General features: G+C 47.1%; 2 protein-coding genes across 17 annotated transcripts in view; both read left to right on the forward strand.

Annotated features, from left to right (window-relative positions):
• The window catches only part of ANK3 (ankyrin 3), a 280,780-nt gene extending 275,070 nt beyond the window's left edge, over positions 1–5,710 (forward strand). For 15 of the 16 annotated variants that reach the window (XM_058028741.1, XM_058028737.1, XM_058028747.1 and 12 more), the window contains 2 exons: positions 1,207–1,299; positions 4,311–5,710. In XM_058028741.1, coding sequence (XP_057884724.1) covers positions 1,207–1,275 — 69 coding nt within the window. In that variant the 3' untranslated portion in view covers positions 1,276–1,299; positions 4,311–5,710. The remainder of the gene's footprint in view (positions 1–1,206; positions 1,300–4,310) is intronic. The other variant, XM_058028738.1, reaches the window with a different exon arrangement.
• A 7,702-nt stretch (positions 5,711–13,412) lies between these two features.
• Positions 13,413–17,561, forward strand: part of CCDC6 (coiled-coil domain containing 6) — a 48,245-nt gene continuing 44,096 nt past the window's right edge. The window contains exon 1 of the mRNA XM_058029106.1: positions 13,413–13,724. Within this exon, the coding sequence (XP_057885089.1) occupies positions 13,413–13,724 (312 nt within the window). The remainder of the gene's footprint in view (positions 13,725–17,561) is intronic.

A 17,561-nucleotide genomic window follows, 5' to 3' on the forward strand; every position in this document is an offset into this window, starting at 1 on the left:
CCCTGACAGCGGGAAGAGTAGGACTATTGTGTGCCAGCACACCCCAGCCCCTCTTGGGAAGGGCTGCAGTGACAGGGGCAGCAGTGGGCAGGCTGTGCCTCAGCTGTCATCTGTCCCCTGGAGGCCTTGGGGGAATGGGCACTGCCTCTGAAAACAAATGGCTTCAGAGGAGCTCCTGCCTTCTTCCCCAGCACATGGCACTCAGACATCTCTGCTCAAGTAAAGCTGTCACTGGGGCTAATGAAATTCTTGCCTGAGTGAAAACAGATTCAGAAAGGAAGATAACAAATACCCTTTCTTTTCTGGCAATTAAAATAAAGAAAAAGGAAAAAAGTCACAGAAATAAGAGAATGGAAACAAACTTATTTTCATTCCCTCTTTCCTAGTTGTTCATGAAGGAAAAAAAAATCCTGCCCAGCAAGGGGTAAACATTTTCAATTTGCTGCACTAGATTAGATTAGTTGGAAACTACAAATAGTTACAAATACATCAATGCAGATCACCTGAGGGGTAAATTCTGCCCATAGCCACACATAAACAGATGCCTTTCTCTGATGTGAATGAGGCTTGTGATTACTGGAGAATTTATTTTTAGATGATTATTGAGCTACTTTTAATGAGCAAAGATGAACTTTATTTTGGGGTTTGCTGTTTTAAAGACTCTGAAACCTGCTCTGCTTGTCACTGTCATTGGTTTTACTTCTGTGCTGCTTCAGTGGTGGTTTTTGCTGGCTTTCTTCCTCTTCCCTTTATTGTGTTACTAACCTGCTCACTTTGAAGCACAGATGTTGTGAAACATCACAAGAGCAGGCACAGGCTCTGCTGTTGGGAGTGCCCACCAGCTTGGCTGAGCAGGAGGACAGCTGGGAAGGGGATTTTTCCCTGTCAGTGGCACTGGCCCCCGTGCAGTTGGCAGCAGGGGCTGTGCCAAGGACCCACTGCCAGCCGGGCACTCCAGCCCAGGGGTCAGGCCGAAACTGTAGAGCTGTGTTTTCTACTTGAAAATGATATTTCAGACCTGTGCTTTTGCAGCTCAGCAGAGTGGGTAAATAGATTGTGTGTATCTTTGAAATGAAGTGTTAATGTGATTTAACTGCTTTTTACTTATCCTGTTACAGCAAAATGTGTATCCTGTTTTTGGAAGCTGGTTTACAATTACGAGGGCTCTCTGCAGACTGTGTTAATGTTTATACTTTTCCTTTAAAGCAGGGAGAAGCTTATAAGGTTAAGACAAAGAAAGAAGTCAGACACGTGGAGAAGAAGAGTTACTCATGAAAGCTGAAAGCCAACCACTGAACGGTGAGTGTGATCAATTTTCTTCCCTTGTTGAAAGCTTTTGCCAGCATGGGGAACAGCACTGGGCTGCACAAAGGCTTGCCTCTGCTGCCCTGACTTTGCTTTCCAGCTGCACACCTGAATAGCTGGCCCTTGATCTTGTAAGCAGAAAACGACCTTGTGTTCACATATAAAAATTAATCTTTATATATCTATATCCCACTTCTTGGAAAATAAAACAAAGCAATAGTCAGGCATGTGTAAGATTTCTCGGAATTTTACAGTGTTTGTAATACATAGAACTATCTACCCCTAAAAACTTAAACACAAATAGTAAAGGAGCTGCACACAAATAAACTAGGAATGAAATGTTTCTTCCACTGTCAGACATGTGATCTGAGGGCAGTTATGCAAGTCAAAGTCCTTGTAAGTGAAGTGTCTCAATATTTGCCAACAAATAGTCCCTACCAACTGTTCCTTGTGAATTTTATTGATCCAGCCTTAACGATCGTAGCAAGGCAGCAGCTGATGGTTTAAGGGCTTCCCAAGCTAAACCCAAATGCACAGACTGAGACACCCTAGCAGGGCACTCTGTAAAGATGTGAAGAAAAGAAGCCAGAGGCTGCTTTGTCTCACTGACACAGCTGCACACAGAGATGTGCCTGTGTGTCTTTCAGTGCTGGTCCATCAGTCGTGGCTCCAAGTGTGTAGGTTTAGCATGGATGTGTCTTTTTTCTGCTCTTCTCTCTTGGCTTTGCTGGGTTTCAGGAATTGGACAGAGGAAGAGTTTATGAAGTGCAAGACTGTGTATTATCCTTTTACTGGACATATGGTATAGGATTGACTGTAAGAACAGAATAAACAGGACCTGGCAAATAGACCAGATAGTGAGGCAAGGACAGACAGACGCAGAGTCTCTCTTGAGTCACCAGTCCCTTCTAACTGATGCAATGTAAGGTAGCCCCTACAGCCCCCTGGCCCTACAGGTGCTCTGTGCATGTGAGCAGAGCCATTTGGACAAACAGCACTCAGTGTGTGGGATCTAGCTGAGGGATTTAGGGGATCAAGCCCCAAGGAGCAAGCTCTGTGAGGTGGCTGGTGTGATTTCAGTATCTGGTAAGCACCTACTGCATCTACCTGAATTCCTGCTTTTACTGAGAGTCCTCCTGTGTGTGCTGATAGAATAATACAACTTCTCGTGACTTGGTGCTCAACATACTCATAAAATATTTATTGTTTGGAAAGAGGAGGTGATTCTTTTGACACAGCTTTCCCCTTTATGGAGCTCAAGCATGTGGGAGCAAAGCAAGCCAAAGCAATGGCACTGTTTATATGAAATTGTGTCCCATGTTGGGTCCCGTGCTGCTTCCACTGTCAATCTGCAGGGGCAGAGCAGCAGAAATGTGTAAATTCAGGCATTGAAGGCCATTGAACCCCATAAATTCAAGCATTGAACCCCATAAGCAATGCAGCTGAAGAGCCTGCCAGCGTACGAGTTTGATGCAAAAGACACCAGGGATAAGCATTTATTTTTAAAATAACATTACATAAATTAGGCAGTCTTTGCCTAATGTATGAAACAGTGTGACCTTCAGGAGGCCAGAGTCTGAGCTCCTCAGAATCAGACCTGCTTCCATGACTGCTGATGCATTTCTCCTGTGATTTCCAGTAGGCAGGTCTTCCATGCTGGAGCCCCTGAGGAGCTCAGGGAGTCTGCCTTAGATAATGAACCTTTGCTCTGGGGGGAACTTTGTCCTGTAAGATGAATCTCTGTGCTCCAAACTTTGATATGATAAGCATGGCCAAATGAGCACTACGTAATTGTGAGTCTGGTCAAGAGCCCATTAAAAACATTTCATTTGGATGCAGAAGTGGATGTGTTTTTAGAGGCAGGGGATTCTATAGAAAAACTGTTTGTTTTGTAATCACAAAAGACAAAAAAAATCCTGTTGGGCAGGCAGAGGTGAAGTGTTTGAAAATAATCACGATGTTAGCTAGGTTTTGCTGTGGAAATGTCCCTGTCACCACTGCAGATAAGCCCACAGCGAGGCATAGGTTGAAAGGAGAAGCCAGGAACTCGTGCGTGCAGTTCCGCAGGACAGCGCGGTGTGAGCTGCCGTGACTGCTGCAGTGGGAACAGGCGGCTCTCAGCAGCAGGACAGATTTATGGCAACTGTAGATGTGGGCAAGGACAGATTGCTGTAGCGTAGGAGACTGTGAGCACTCCTGGGGGATGTGTGTGGACCTGTGACCTGATTAGTGAGCAGGCATGTCCCTGCCAGCCTGAGCCCTGCCGGCCGCGCTGTGCCCAGGTGCCCGAGAGCTGCAGGGCTTCCACTCCTGCCCTCTGCTGTGTTTGTGCTTCTGCTGCCTGCCCTCTCTGCTGCTGTTGTGCAACACATGTCACAAACTTGCTGTCCTTATGTGCATGGCTCTGGTGGAGGGGTGAGAGAGCAGGAGCTGGACTGTCTCTCCTTGTGCCGCTCATGCAAGCCAGGCGGGAGGGAGATGGATGGCGCTGCTCCTTGTCCCTGCTTTTGTCCTTCACCAAGCCTCCTAAAGGCTGGGTGCTGCATTCCTGCCTCTGCAGGAATGTTCCCTGAGCAACTGGCAGAGGTGGATGTGCAAGGAGAGCAGGTTTTCCATCACTGTGGGGATGCTTGCACACAATGAAGCAAAACGTGCTGTGGAAGCAGCAGCTCTTTCCGTCTGGAGATGATGCTGTTCCTTCCACAACAAAAGAACCTATTCCTTGTCATCAGCGGATCAGATGAGCTGGTGGCATGTCCGGGATGATGAAATGCAGTCTGCTGCAAACATAATTATAAATCAGTTAATGAGCAGTGTGGACATCCATCTGCAGCTGCATTTTCCCCTCACGCTGGAGCTCAGCTAATGCCATTGCCTACCTAGAAGCTGTGTGATTTAGCCTATTGCAGAATTCCAATTACATTTCTGTTTAGTCAGGGAAAGGCATGAAACTGAATCTAACAAGATATTTCTGAAATGATTTGTTCTTTGTTTTCTCTCCACAGTGTGCTTTTACTGCCAGTATTCTAGAGGGACACTCACGGAAGAAAAATCAACAGGAATTAAAACATTCACCTATAAAAGTGTGCGTGTGTTTGCTGCTTCCCCACATTAACCGCATGGTTTTTATGCAAAAAGAAAAAAAAAACATACAAAAAAAATCCCAAACAAAAAAATTAATTTAGCATGAGCCAATTTACAGAGCATGGAAATTCACGTTCATTCACAAGATTGGAGGGTGCTCAGTTACCAATGCAGTGTATATACAAGATGCCATGCTGTTAACAGCTTCTCTCAAGCAGTTTGATGTCATCTCAAAAGAAATAAATTCCTGTGGCCAGAGAGGATGTGCGAAGACGAAATGGTTAAACCATGGAAAGACACTAAAAATACTAAAATCCACAACAGCTCGCCTTATTTTTCTTGGACCCAAACTGTCAGGGTATAAAACACTATTTGTTTCTTTTTTAAACATCAATAGTTTTGCTGTAAATAAATAACACTGTATAAATTCTAACAAAATAGAATAAGTGTTGATAAGGCACTGCCTTTTCGATCACAAACAGAATATTGCAAATGCATTGAGCAGGCTAGGTGTCTCAAATGGCTGCACCTACAGGGATATTCTGGGTGTATCTTCACAGATTCTTGTATATTAGCAATTATAATGTTTGTATATGCAAAATCGCTAGCTTGATTTTAAAAAAATCTTTAAAATCTGCTGCAAATTTAAATGATTCCCAAAATGAGGAATTCTGTAGTTCTGTGAAAATTTTTCTTCAGAGTACTAATATTTTGATGCATGTGTTTCACCTTATTTTGATTAAATCTTTTCCAGTTTTGCAAACACTATTCCGCAACATGAAAAATAAGATTTTATCTGTAAACACAAAGCCCTTCATCTAATATTTGTTGCTGTTGCCAATTTTTCAATGAAATTACCTAAGACCCATAACATATACAGTAGTTGCATTATGGGGAGGGGGGTGCTATCTGTTCTTGCTTTATAATGGGGGTAATGCTTGCAGCTTTAGAAGTGGGTTGGTGCTCTAAGGAGCACAAGTTTGGGATATTTTTAAATGAACTGAAGAGAAATTATTAGCTAATAGACTGGCAGCACGCTGTAAAATTATTACTGTATTGTGTACTGGCTATAAGATGTAGAATCTTTCAGTAAGCCAATCATCTGTAATCATCCTAGCAGTGTAATATTAGGTTGTTAAGGCTGCTGTGTTTTAAAGGGCATTTTTATTTGGTTTTTGGTGAAATACTTTAATTTGTTGATTATATTCATATGGAAACAGCATTCATTGATAATAGCTCTAATTACATATGTATGAAAACAACAAACACTGGATGATCTAGTTGATTATTTAAGCATAAAATAAATTGTGTTAAAACTCTTGGATAACGTGTATTTGGCAGTGTTCTTGTACCCCACAGATGTGAGGCTTCGCAAGGCCAGCAGATATCTGCCCCTGGCTTTCAGCTGCTTTTCCTCTCTGTTTCTTTTGTCTAATCCACCTCTTCATCTTCCCAGTGTGACAGGCCATCACTTGGCAGGCTCTCCCCAGGTCGGGGCAGCAGGAGGAAAACACAGCAGCCAGCAGCACACGCCCAGCAAGGCCAAGGAAAACCCACTCCTGCACTGGAGATTTGGGGAAAGGGCCTGTGCAGCAGGGGTGTGTGCAGCCCTTTCTCCAGCACATGCGAGCTCTGCACCTCCTGTGAATTCTTTTGCCCTGTCAAGAACCAGGAAAAGCACTACCAAAAGCAATTTTCTCCCCAGTATCAGTCAAATCAATAGCAGACCCACAGCCCATGAGGACATTAAAATGTGCATCTCCTGTATATTGCATGCACTTCCTGTGTGTTATGGGTGATAGACCACTGTATAAAGAATGGCTAAAATAGAGATTTGTAGGCAGCATCAGTACACACACTGCTCTGAACTGCAAGCTTCTGCTCCGGTGCAGTAAATACAGTTTATTATGCAAGGATCTGTTTTACCTGGCTTTTAAGGCAGCATGAAGATGAGGTACTTCACCCCAGCTTTGGCACCTGAGGAAGCTCCTCTTCTACAGATCCACCTCAGTCTGCTTGTTGTTATCTGGTGATCTCCACAGGGACCTGGTCTCACCTGGGTCAGTCAGCAAAGCTCTTCTGACTGTGATGAACAGCAGCACTTGGAGAATGTAACAGGTTGGTTTTTCAGTGTCTCTGAGTTATTAGGGCCACTGGCTTTTGAAGCAGTGATGGTAAATGAAGTTTTCATCGTTTGAGCAGCCAGTCTGTGTTGCAATGTATGTTTTGCCTAGGTCAGGACACTGCTGGTGCTGGTGCAGTGCTGGTGGTTCAGGTCCTTATGCCAAAGTTTGGAGGACAAATGCCACTTACGCCACGGGAGAACAAGTGCATCTTCCTGCAGTTCACAGTCCGACAGCAGCGATCATCCTGCAGCCTCGCCATCCAGACACCTCCTTCCCTCCCCTCCAGCATCCTGACCAGCTGAATGAGAAAGAGTGTTTTCAGGAAATGCTGTGAAATGTATAGATATAATATACCGTGACTGTACAGGTAAAGGCCGTGGTGACAACCAGCAGGAAGGCAGGAGCTGTACTGCAGAAGAGCCTCTCTCCAATCTCTGACAGCATCCAAAAGGCAGTGTTTTGTTTGACTCATCTCTTCCTCTGCCTGGTTCTCTGTCAGTGCCGGGTGCTGGTGTGGAAAGAAGCTGTGACTGTCCCCGGAATGGCAGCTCTGGCAGGCAGAGGAGCTCCTTGTGCAGACAGAGAAGCCAGGCTGCCTGTGCAGGTAGCAGTGTGCAGGTGAGTCTCACAGCTCTCCTGCCCGTGCTTTGTGTGGCAGCTCCGTGCTCTCACCCATCACAGCACACTCAGGAGCTGCCGGCTCAGCTCAGGGCTCTGAGGGTGCTCCTGCAGCCCAGCCCTGTCACAGTGAGCAAGCTGTGACCACAACAGCCTCTCCTGGGCCAGCACTGACAGGTCCCGCTGCTGGCAGGTGCCAGTCCCCAGCTGCTGCTGCACGGGCACACCTGTGTCACAGTTTGCTTCTCCCTTAAATACAAAGAGACAACAGAGAACAGGAAATCTGCAGCTAAATTCACAGAGTTTACAATTTCATACTAAATGCTGCACAAACAGGATTTTCAGGGTGTTGGTTTTGTTTTGCACTGAGTGGTTCCAACAGTAGCTCAGGATGTTTGGGAAAAAACAAGGTTAAAGTGTAAGTGGTCATATGAGAAGGAAAATAGAAATCTTGCCAGAACTAGCAAATGGCACAGACAGCTCTGGAGTGAGAGGGGACCCTACCTAAATGTGCACTTTTGTCTTTTTTTTTTTTTCCTTCATGTTTTCCTCAGTGGGAACATTCCCCTTAGAGGCAAAATTGTAAGTCATGGGACTCTGATTGCATCTATTAAAATAAACTTGATTGCTAAATAGAGTGTTATTTTCATCCTTTGATATTTGATTTAGCACTAATTAATAATGCTGCAGAGTATCCTACCGTACTTTTCCCATTTCTGAAAGAATATCAATTACATTTTATTTGTGGCCAGTAACAATTTTAATGTCAGAAATTCTAAGAGCTCCCGTAGTGTGGAGCCAACATTAGTGGGATAAGTGGCAGTCACTTGCAGGATTGCAGCACCCTGGTAATTAATGCTAATTTCCTGAGGGGTTGTTTAACACTGGCTTTGTCTGTAGCACACACTGTGCAGGAAATCGAGGTGCTCTGCTGGGGAGGCCACTGCAGCCTGGGATGTGGGGCACATGCTCCCAAAAACCTCTCCATGCCCTCTAGAGGAGGAGTTTAGCAGGACCAAGTTGATAACATTTGGTGAAGCTCCATGAAGCCCATCAGTGGCAATTTTATCAAATTTTTATACAAGCTCAGTGATGCTGGGCAGGGTGTTGGCAAAGGGCTTGGTTGTTGTCCGAGCCACGTGCATGATGTATGGAAAAGCTGTCGCTGATCCATTGCATTCTTGGCCTCGGGGTCGTGTGTGGGGAGTGCAAACAGAACCTCTGTTTTCAGAGCAGATCCTGCCAAACTGGGGCTGGAGGAGGAGGAGCTCCTGGTTCAGCTTGCCTCCAACCCCCAAGGGAGCAAGGTGAGCAAGGGAGGGAAAAATGGTCTCCTAGTGCACAAGAAAATACTCTTGCTTGGTTGAAAGTACAGCAGTTTTCTGATGGAGATGTGGACCCTTTAGCCTCAGCCTGCTACAAAATGCTTGATGTAAAAAATAGTCCATTACTGGGAGAGGAAAAGGTTAGTAAAGGACAGAAAAATGAGCTGCTCAGGGAAAATCTATGTATGTGCCACATTTTTCATAACTGCTGATGCTAAAAACAGCATGCAAATTGTGCACGTCCTTATTTATTTGACCCGGAGTCCTGGACGATGGTGAAGATTTATCATAAAAGTTTTGTTGGTACTTTTCCCACCACACTAATGTTCAATTATTGAGAGCCATTTGGGCTATAAAACAGCAAAGTACAGCAATCCCCTGTTCACCAACTTCCTTGGAAGGCTTCCAGGGGATGGGTATCATCATCACATGGCCAGACCAACAGAACCAACCTGGTATGAACTCTGAACAAATTCCCTGGGGAGAACAGGGATACAAAATCAAAGCCCCAGAGCTGAAGATGCATTAGCTACTGGCTGGCTACCACACAGCACATTTTCATAGTCAGATACTCCATCCTACTAAGAGACTTCTTTCCTAATACAGCTTTCTGATTAAATAATTGCTGGTCAGAAAAGCAAAGCAGCATGACATTATTTTAATCTAAATTGCTTGTTAGAAAACATGTTTTAACTTGCATCAATAGATGTCTTAATCCACAATTTGGGGTTTTTCTGCTCATATAAATATCTTTCAAACCAAGCTTTCTCCCCTTCTACAACCTCTCCACATATGCACTCCATTTCCCCCTTTCAATATTCCCTTGTGTACAGTTCATGTTCTTTTTAATGCTGCTTCAGTTTATTTTCCTAGCAGTATATTTCATTAATTGCATTTTTCTACAACTTTGTCTTTCCATTCCCTCTTTCCCCTCCACCCCCCCATTTCAGTCAGGTACTCTGAGCACGGTGCAGACTTTTTTTCCTTAGGTTAATTAGCTGCAGTTGGCCTTTTCCTCTTCAGTCTATAACTACTGAATATTTTAATGAAATTGTATTCCTATAGAAGGTCTTCCAGCCGATTAATGGACCTCTGGAATTACATTAAGGATTACATTAAATCTCTGAATATACCTCTTCTAACCTCTCACACCTAGAAATGTGTTTTATACAATATTTCTACTGTTGATGTGAGTATATGGAACACTGTTTCTAATTGTCCATTACCTTCTGTAAGGATAGTTTCTGTGAATAAATCCCTGTTTTATTATTTGTTTTTCTTGATAGGTCTGCTCTCCTGCTATAACACTGCTGGTGACATTTTCATAGTCTTTATTTCTACAAACACCTTTCCTTTCCCCCTTACAGTTCTGCGTTTATTTTTTATGCAATAAAAAGGTACTGAGGCAAGGAGGGTGGGGACCTTGTCCTGCAGGTGCTCTGGTGGTGGCAGGCTGGTTATGGTGCCTTTTCCTGTGATGCCAAGCCCCTCACAGCCTGCAGTGGGGACCAGGAGCAGGGGCACCTGAGCAGCCCTGTCAGTGGGGCAGCCTCTGCTGTACGTGTCTTCAAAAGGGGGTTTGGCTAATTTTGCTCATAGCACATATTTATACTTTTTAATTGATTTGGTTAACATCCTACAGAAGTGAAAAGCATGTGATTTTTAATTTTGGGGGGGTGCTAATTAGGATAACATTTTCTGTCCCTGTTTAATGTATTAATTAGGAGTAGTTGGCTGTAATTGTAATTAAATATACAGGTGCTATTTTTTAAATGACAGAACTGCTGTTGCAACAAGAAGGATGCCATCTCAGATCTAAACATCCAGGGCCCTTGAGTTTTCCTCCCACTCCTGCACTGACTCAGTGTTTGTCATTGGGCAAGTAACTCAGCTTCCTACCTCCCTTCCTTGCCTTCCAGGGCTATTGTGTGAATTAATTAGATAATGTTTCAGCATGGCTTTGAACTAGAGAGAGACACAGAAGTGCCAAGTTATCATTCACTGTTATGAAAGTCAGCGTGCTGGCTGGGAGTGAGACCTCTGATGCCAGCCCAGCAGAGAGAGAGGGACAGCAAAAGTGGCTGGAGGAAAGCTCCCCTTTTGCCTCAAGATCCCTCATCTCTGTAGCTGCTGTCTGCAGCACCCCAGAAGTGCTCTGCACCAGGTCTGCCTGGTGTGATCCCAGGGATGCAGCCCCTATCTGAGCCTATCCAGCCCAGCTGCTGGGCTGAGGATGCTGCCTGCACCTCCCTGTCTGTTTTCAGGCTAATTTTAGTGTCTGAAGGAGCAGAGGACACGTCCTCTGAAAAATTATAGTGCTCCAAATCAGCAAAGCACTTAAGATTAACATGGATAGGTCTGAAGAATGGCTTAAGGTTAAGCACGCTGTGGGGCTTGCTGGGTAAGATTAGCCTGGAGCAGATGTGTGTTCTGCTGATTCAGGCCTTCAAAATATTTAGGCCTTGATTCAGCAAGACTGAATGCTCAAATGTGAGCAGTCCTGCTGAAAGCAGTGGAGAAAACTGGCTGATCAGAGCTGGGCAGAAGGATGGAGTGAGAACATTGAGGTATAAACCTGCTAGTTTAGAAATTAGTTTCATTTGAGGATGTGCACAGAGACAAACCAGCTTTGCAGCTCTTGCCTATGCTGTGGAGGTTGTGCATGAAGTAACATTTCCTCATGACCCCGTGGTGTCCAGCCAGCTTCCCAAATATCAGCACACCTATTTGAAAGCAATTCTGGTGAAATGCAACTACCTGTCCAAAACAGCGCTTGCTATTTTTTTGGATCCTATTTTGATGCCTCAAGCGTTTTATTCCACAGCCCTTGCTGGTGGAAAGGCTCAGCCTGGGCATGGAGGTGGCAGCTGCCCAGGTGGTCAGGCTTGTGTGCCCCTGCAGAGCCAGGGTTGCTGCAGGGACATCTTAGGACAGCACTGAGAAAGGTCTCACGAGACCTCACAGACATCCTCAGCTGCTCTGTGCATCTGTGGCAACATCTCTTGAGGACAATGCTCTTGTGTTTGGAAGAAATCCCAGCCTAACTAAGCCCAGAGATGGGAAATCCAGCTGAGGGGCAGCCAGGGTGGTCATGAGGGTTGCTTGGTGGCTTTATTACATGTTAATATACATGTTAATATAATTAATACATGTCATCGCCAGGATCAGTGTGGAGGCAATGGAATGCTGGAGTGTGCCTCAGCTTCCACAGGGCTGGCAAGGGGATGCAGGACCTTTTCTAGCCTGAAAAGCCCTGAATTGATGCCTCCTGATGGGGCTGAGGAAGAGCTCTGGGTCTCTGCTGGGATGGGGACTCCCACTTGCCCCCCTCTCCATTCTGAGCCCTGTTTGGGGCAGCGTTGTGTGCCAGGGACAGACACACGGACGGAGATCAGAGGAAACAGTTTCCAAAGCCCAGAACTAGGAACAGCCCTTTTCTTGTGATTAAGAGACCAAAAATAAAACGACCTGCACTTATATTCCCAGGCAGGTGAAAAGAATAATTACTTTACAGAGATGGAATTCCTCCATATATTAGAGCCATTAAAAAGAGTAAAATTTGAAATTTACTATGGCACGGAACAAAAAGGTAGTGCAGTTAGAGATAATGAAATCCTTGCTTGCCACTAATGGAAGAATTACTGTTGTTAAAGACCCCTTCATAAATAATTGAGAAACCAATTATACAGTCTTGGGGACTAATTTATCCAGAAGCAATGCAGACCATGTTTTGCCATAGAATTAGTGGCACGAGTTCTCTGCTACAGCTCGCTGCTGCTCTGCAAAGAAATAGTAAAAAAAAAAGAGAGAAAGAAAAAGAAGAAAAAATGAAAGAAACTAATGTACTTATTAATCAGGAAATGCACTATCAGCAATGAGAGATGGGTGTCCATATATCTCAATTCAAGGCGGTTTTGCTGATGTTTGGGGGGCTGCATTAAGATGCCAGTTGGTCTGTGCGCTGTGAGGGGAGCAGGGCTGGCGGCCGGGGCTGTTCCCCCGATCCCGGGGCTCGGCGGATGGGGATCCCCGCTCCTTCTGCTCCGAGCTGCCCCGGGGAAAGGGCCCGGGCCGGGGGTGCAGCCCGGGCAGCGCCGTGAGCCGCTTTGGTACAAAAATCCTTAAACAAAACAAGGTTTGGGGCAGTTTGGGTGGTGTGGTGCCACGCACGGGTTTAGCGGTACGATGAGGTGAGTCCCGCGAATGGGCTGTTCGCCCGGAGCTCCCGGTGTGCATTAAATCCCCCCGGGCACATCCCGATATCGGGCTCCGTGTGGGAGAGATCCTCCGGGCACGTCCCGGGAACAGGATTCGGTGTGTAGGGATTCCCCACGGGGAATATCCCGAGTTCTGTGTGTCCGGGATCCCGTATCCTGGCACATTCCGGTCCTGGGCTCGGAGTGTCCCGGATCCCCGCTCCTGGCACATCCCAGTGGGTTCCAGTGTGTCCCGGATCTCGGCATGTGCCGGTGTGTCCCGGTGTGTCCCGGATCCCCGCTCCCGGCACATCCCGGTGTGTCCCGGATCCCGGCACATCCCGATGTGTCCCGGATCCCCGCTCCCGGCACACCCCGGTGTGTCCCGGATCCCGGCACATCCCACCGTGTCCCGGATCCCCGCTCCCGGCACACCCCGGTGTGTCCCGGATCCCAGTACATCCCACCGTGTCCCGGATCCCCGCTCCCGGCACACCCCGGTGTGTCCCGGATCCCAGTACATCCCACCGTGTCCCGGATCCCCGCTCCCGGCACACCCCGGTGTGTCCCGGATCCCGGTACATCCCGCCGTGTCCCGGCGCCTCCCGGATCCCCGCTCCCGCTGTGTCCGGGCCGGCGCGGTGCCGGCGCGGGCCGCCAGGCGGCGCTGTGGGCGGGCGCGCGGCCCGTCTCGGCGCCGGCGCGCGGCGGGCGCCGCCCCCTGCTCGGGCGGCGGCGGCGGCGGCGCGCGCGGGGCGATGGCGGACAGCGCCAGCGAGAGCGACACCGACGGCGGCGGCGGCAGCGGCGGCACCGCGGGGCCGCTGTCGGGGGGCGGCCCGGGCGCGGGGCCCGGCTGCGGCGCTGCGGGCGGCGGCGGCGGCTCCTCGGGGGGCGGCAAAGCGGGCGGGATCGTGATCTCGCCGTTCCGGCTGGAGGAGCTGACGAACCGCCTGGCCTCGCTGCAGCAGGAGAACAAGGTGCTGAAGATCGAGCTGGAGACCTACAAGCTCAAGTGCAAGGCGCTGCAGGAGGAGAACCGCGACCTGCGCAAGGCCAGCGTCACCATCGTGAGTGCGGGCGGCGCCGCGCCGGGCCCGGCGGGCGGGGAGCGGGGGTGTCCCCGCCGCGGGGTGTCCGCGCAGGGCGGGCCCGGCCCCGGCCGCGGCCTCCCCGCCGGCCCCCGGCTGCCCGCCGGCTCGCCGGGACCAGGCACCCCGGGCGGGCCCGGCTGTCACCGCGGCCCGGCCGCGGGGGACGCGCACAGGTGGGGTCGCCCCGCGCCCTTCGCGCCCCCTCCGGCGCCGGGAGGGCAGCGGCGGCGGAACCGGCGAGGAGCCGAGGCGGTTCCCCCGGCCGGACCCGCGTGGCCGCCCGGCTCCCCGCGGGGAGGCGGCCCCGCCGGCCCGCCCTGCCCGGGGTCCGAGCGGCCGCGGCTCGGGAGGGGCCGGGCACGGGAAGGGCGATGCTCTCCGCTCCCCTGAAGTTTCTCAAAGTAGAGATTTCCACGGAGTTTAAGTAATCTGCGGAGATTACGGATTATCTCTTCAGCCGTCACCTCTTCGGCCACTGTGCAGAGGCGGTGAGCTGCAGGAATAGCGTCTTGCTCATGAGGAAGTGTTTGGTTTGTTTGTAATGTTTTGTTAAGTGCTGTATTTCAGGGTATTTGAAAACTCATATAAATAAGAGTCTTAAAAACAGTGCGAGTAGAGCAGCACTCTGTCCCGGCAAGAGCTCAGCTCCTGGTTTATGAGCACTGTGAGGATAGCTTGGAGTTTAACACCATTTTATGTGATGCTGTTAGGCAGGAATCATCAGAAAAGCGCATATCAAAACACTACAAAAATATTGTTCTGTTCTTCTCTATGAGATTGCGAGTTAGGAGTTTAAGTTCTAGGAATTTTTGATTATTCAGTGGCTAAAGGGGTTGTTTAGGTATTGTTGGTCATGGCGCGCATGCAGAGTAGGTAACTTACCAAAGACCTGTTAAAGGTAACTCTGATACTGTCCCGAACATCCTTGCCAGTGCAGGTGGAGATGTTTTAGGCGGGGCCAATCCCACCTGCGTGTGTGCACTCTCATCTCGTGATTTTTCACAGGGGATGCTTTGCTCTGAGCCTAATGTCTGTTTTATTGATGCTCAGCTTTTCCATTGTCAGTCCATCTAGCCAAGAAATGGAGCTTGCCTAGGCATACCTCTCATCTGCTCCTAGTAGTAAGCGTTCAGTGTCTAGCAGGATGTGGGCCGGAAGAGTGCATGAAATACAATACAGAAGTAATTTATTCAAGGATGACAAATATAGTGCTAGTCGGGGAAATGTGTGCTTTGTTAATACTTTACGAGAAGAGAATGTGCCTTAATTAGGTAGCGGCGGAGTGCCTTCTAATGTTGAAAGGGGCTAAGGCGCCTTGTCAGTCAGACATTTTCTCTCTGCCTGTTAGGAAGGCACAGCATCTTTCTGAACCCCTGGTAGGTGTTTTGTTTGTAAACAACTTGGAAAAAATGCTTGTGTGCATTACAGTTCTGGCAGTGTCTCTAGGGACTGATCAGCTTACATTTTCATCAGATTTTAATTTATAAAAAGGAGGTATTTTCCTTAAATCTGAAACTCTGCCTGTTTTTGATATCTTGGATAAAGAGAGAGGTGTTATACTTTAATGGCAACCTGTAGGCTGTCTGGAAAACCGACATCTTTAGCTGATGCTGTGGCTTTGGTGTGCTAAACTGTGTACACGACTGAGTAAACCACTTCTAATTCAGCAAGCAGCGAAAAAATGAATGCAAAACATAACTTTTTTTCAGGCCAGTGAGACCTTGTGCTGTGACTTACTTAGTCCATAATGTAAACACATTTGCAGTCAGAATACGTTGTGGTGTGGCTCTAGCATGTAGGTGACTGGAGATGAGCTTTATTGGAGTGTTGAAATATGTGCCATTCACATGTCAGAGGAATAGAAAATTTTCTGATTGTCTGCCCTGTGCTTCTAAACCCTTTTCAGTTTGCTCCTCCACCCTCCAGCTCCTCGCAGCGTTGCTGTGCTGACAGACGGGCGCTTTGTGTGTTTCCTGTTGCGGGCATTGTAATGACACAGATCAGCTTTGATTTTTATCAAGAGTTGAGGACAAGCTGTGAAGCACAAATGGACCTGACAGGTAGCCAAAATAGCAGGTGAATGACTAAACCTGTGTGCTGTAGGTGAAGGTGACTCCTTGAACCACACAGCTCTTCATCTGCAAACCTTTCACTGGTGCTATTTGAGTTTTTTGTGCAAGGCCATAGCGACTCTGCTTTCTGCAGTTCCCACCATTGTCTCTAATGATTTTGAATATTTTCCCTTTAAAGTTTGCCAGTGATGGTCTTCCTCCTACCTCTTGTGTCCGTGCTGGTGTAAGTGTTAATATGGCATCTCTCTGTGCTTGCAGTATTGCTGGTGTCAGCGTGGATATAGTCAGTTTAGGAATTACCTAAATTGCTTGCCACATAGGATCTTATTAGTTGTATTTGTAGTTCACCCTTGTGTCATAGGGTTGAAAATAAAGTGTTAATTAAGCACAGGAGACCTACATTAAGTAGTTGCACTTGGAAAACTGACTGAGAAAGGTGTTGGCTTGGCAGGCTTGTGTGCTCACTAGCTTCATATGCACTCCCATCTAAAACATGTGAAAACAAATGCTGCTTTCAAGCTGAAATTGGTGAAGCCAGCTTGGACTAAGCGTACACCCAAAAATATGTGCGAGCTGTACTGCTTCCAGTAGCCTGAAATGCAAATGAAGTTATGCTGCTGTTCATGTGCAAGACTGTGAAAGTAAGTAAATATATGTGATAACTTTATCTCACCTGCTATTATTGGTAACAAACGGTGAGAGAGGGAGCAAAGCAGGGAGAAAGCTGGGGGGTATTTCAAATGCTCTCTGGCAGTGCATTACATCAGAAGGTGCAGTTTCAGATCAGATATTAAGGAGAAATTGCAGAAATGACTAAGATCACTCGAGCCATTTGCAGAGGGTTCATTTATATGTATTTAGCAACCTCAATTGTATGATCTCATGGTGTATTTCTGCAAGGTCTTTTTTAGGAAATGGAACGGCTGGTGCCTAGGTTGGGAAGAAGCAGGCGCCTGAAGATCTGAGATGCTGTGTGTTTGGGATGAGAAGCAGTGAGTTTTGCTTATAGTGTGCACTACCAGAAGTGGATTTCCTGTGTGAATTTGCTTAGTTCTTTGGTGAAAAAGGTCTGCCAAGGAAATGTCATATTTAATGGGCTAAGCCTGGGACAGCACAACTTCTCTAGTTAAATAAGAGTACCTTCAAACCTGGGTGGTGGGGTGACTGCTTTTCAAAAGAGTGAATTGCTGCATGTGACAAAAGCTGAAATACTTCAGTTGAGGGTAGGTATGTATTGGTCAGGAAGTTTCTTTTGAAGTTGGTAGAATTTGGATTTTTAGCTCCTTTTTTTCTGCTCTTCTGTATTTAATGTAACCAAGCCATCCTAAATCAGTGAAAGCCATGTAACCTTTAGCTGATACTGGAAGCATTTTGGTGTTCTTTCTTACTGCTTTGAACTGGCAGGCATCATATGAAGGGAATGCTTCTAGGAACAAGAGGAATTTTAGTCCCCGACTGCTACATACTTTCTCTAGAATGTTAGATTTGGTAATTTATCTCATGTAAATTGACCTACTATACTGAGACATTTTCTTTGGAGTTAGAAAATTAAAATATAGTAAACCTTATTCTGTTACTTAGTTTTTTAACTGAGGTGAAGATAAAGTCTTTGAGAAGCGTTAATTTTAAAATGTTCCCACTCCAAAATGCCTCGTGTAGCAGTTTTAGTGCATTCTAACAATTTACAAGAACACATTTCTTTAATTTTCCCTGATTTTGCTGTGTAGGGATGAGAATTATC

This window comes from Melospiza georgiana, chromosome 8 (assembly GCF_028018845.1).
Source record: "Melospiza georgiana isolate bMelGeo1 chromosome 8, bMelGeo1.pri, whole genome shotgun sequence".
Classification (NCBI taxonomy): domain Eukaryota; kingdom Metazoa; phylum Chordata; class Aves; order Passeriformes; family Passerellidae; genus Melospiza; species Melospiza georgiana.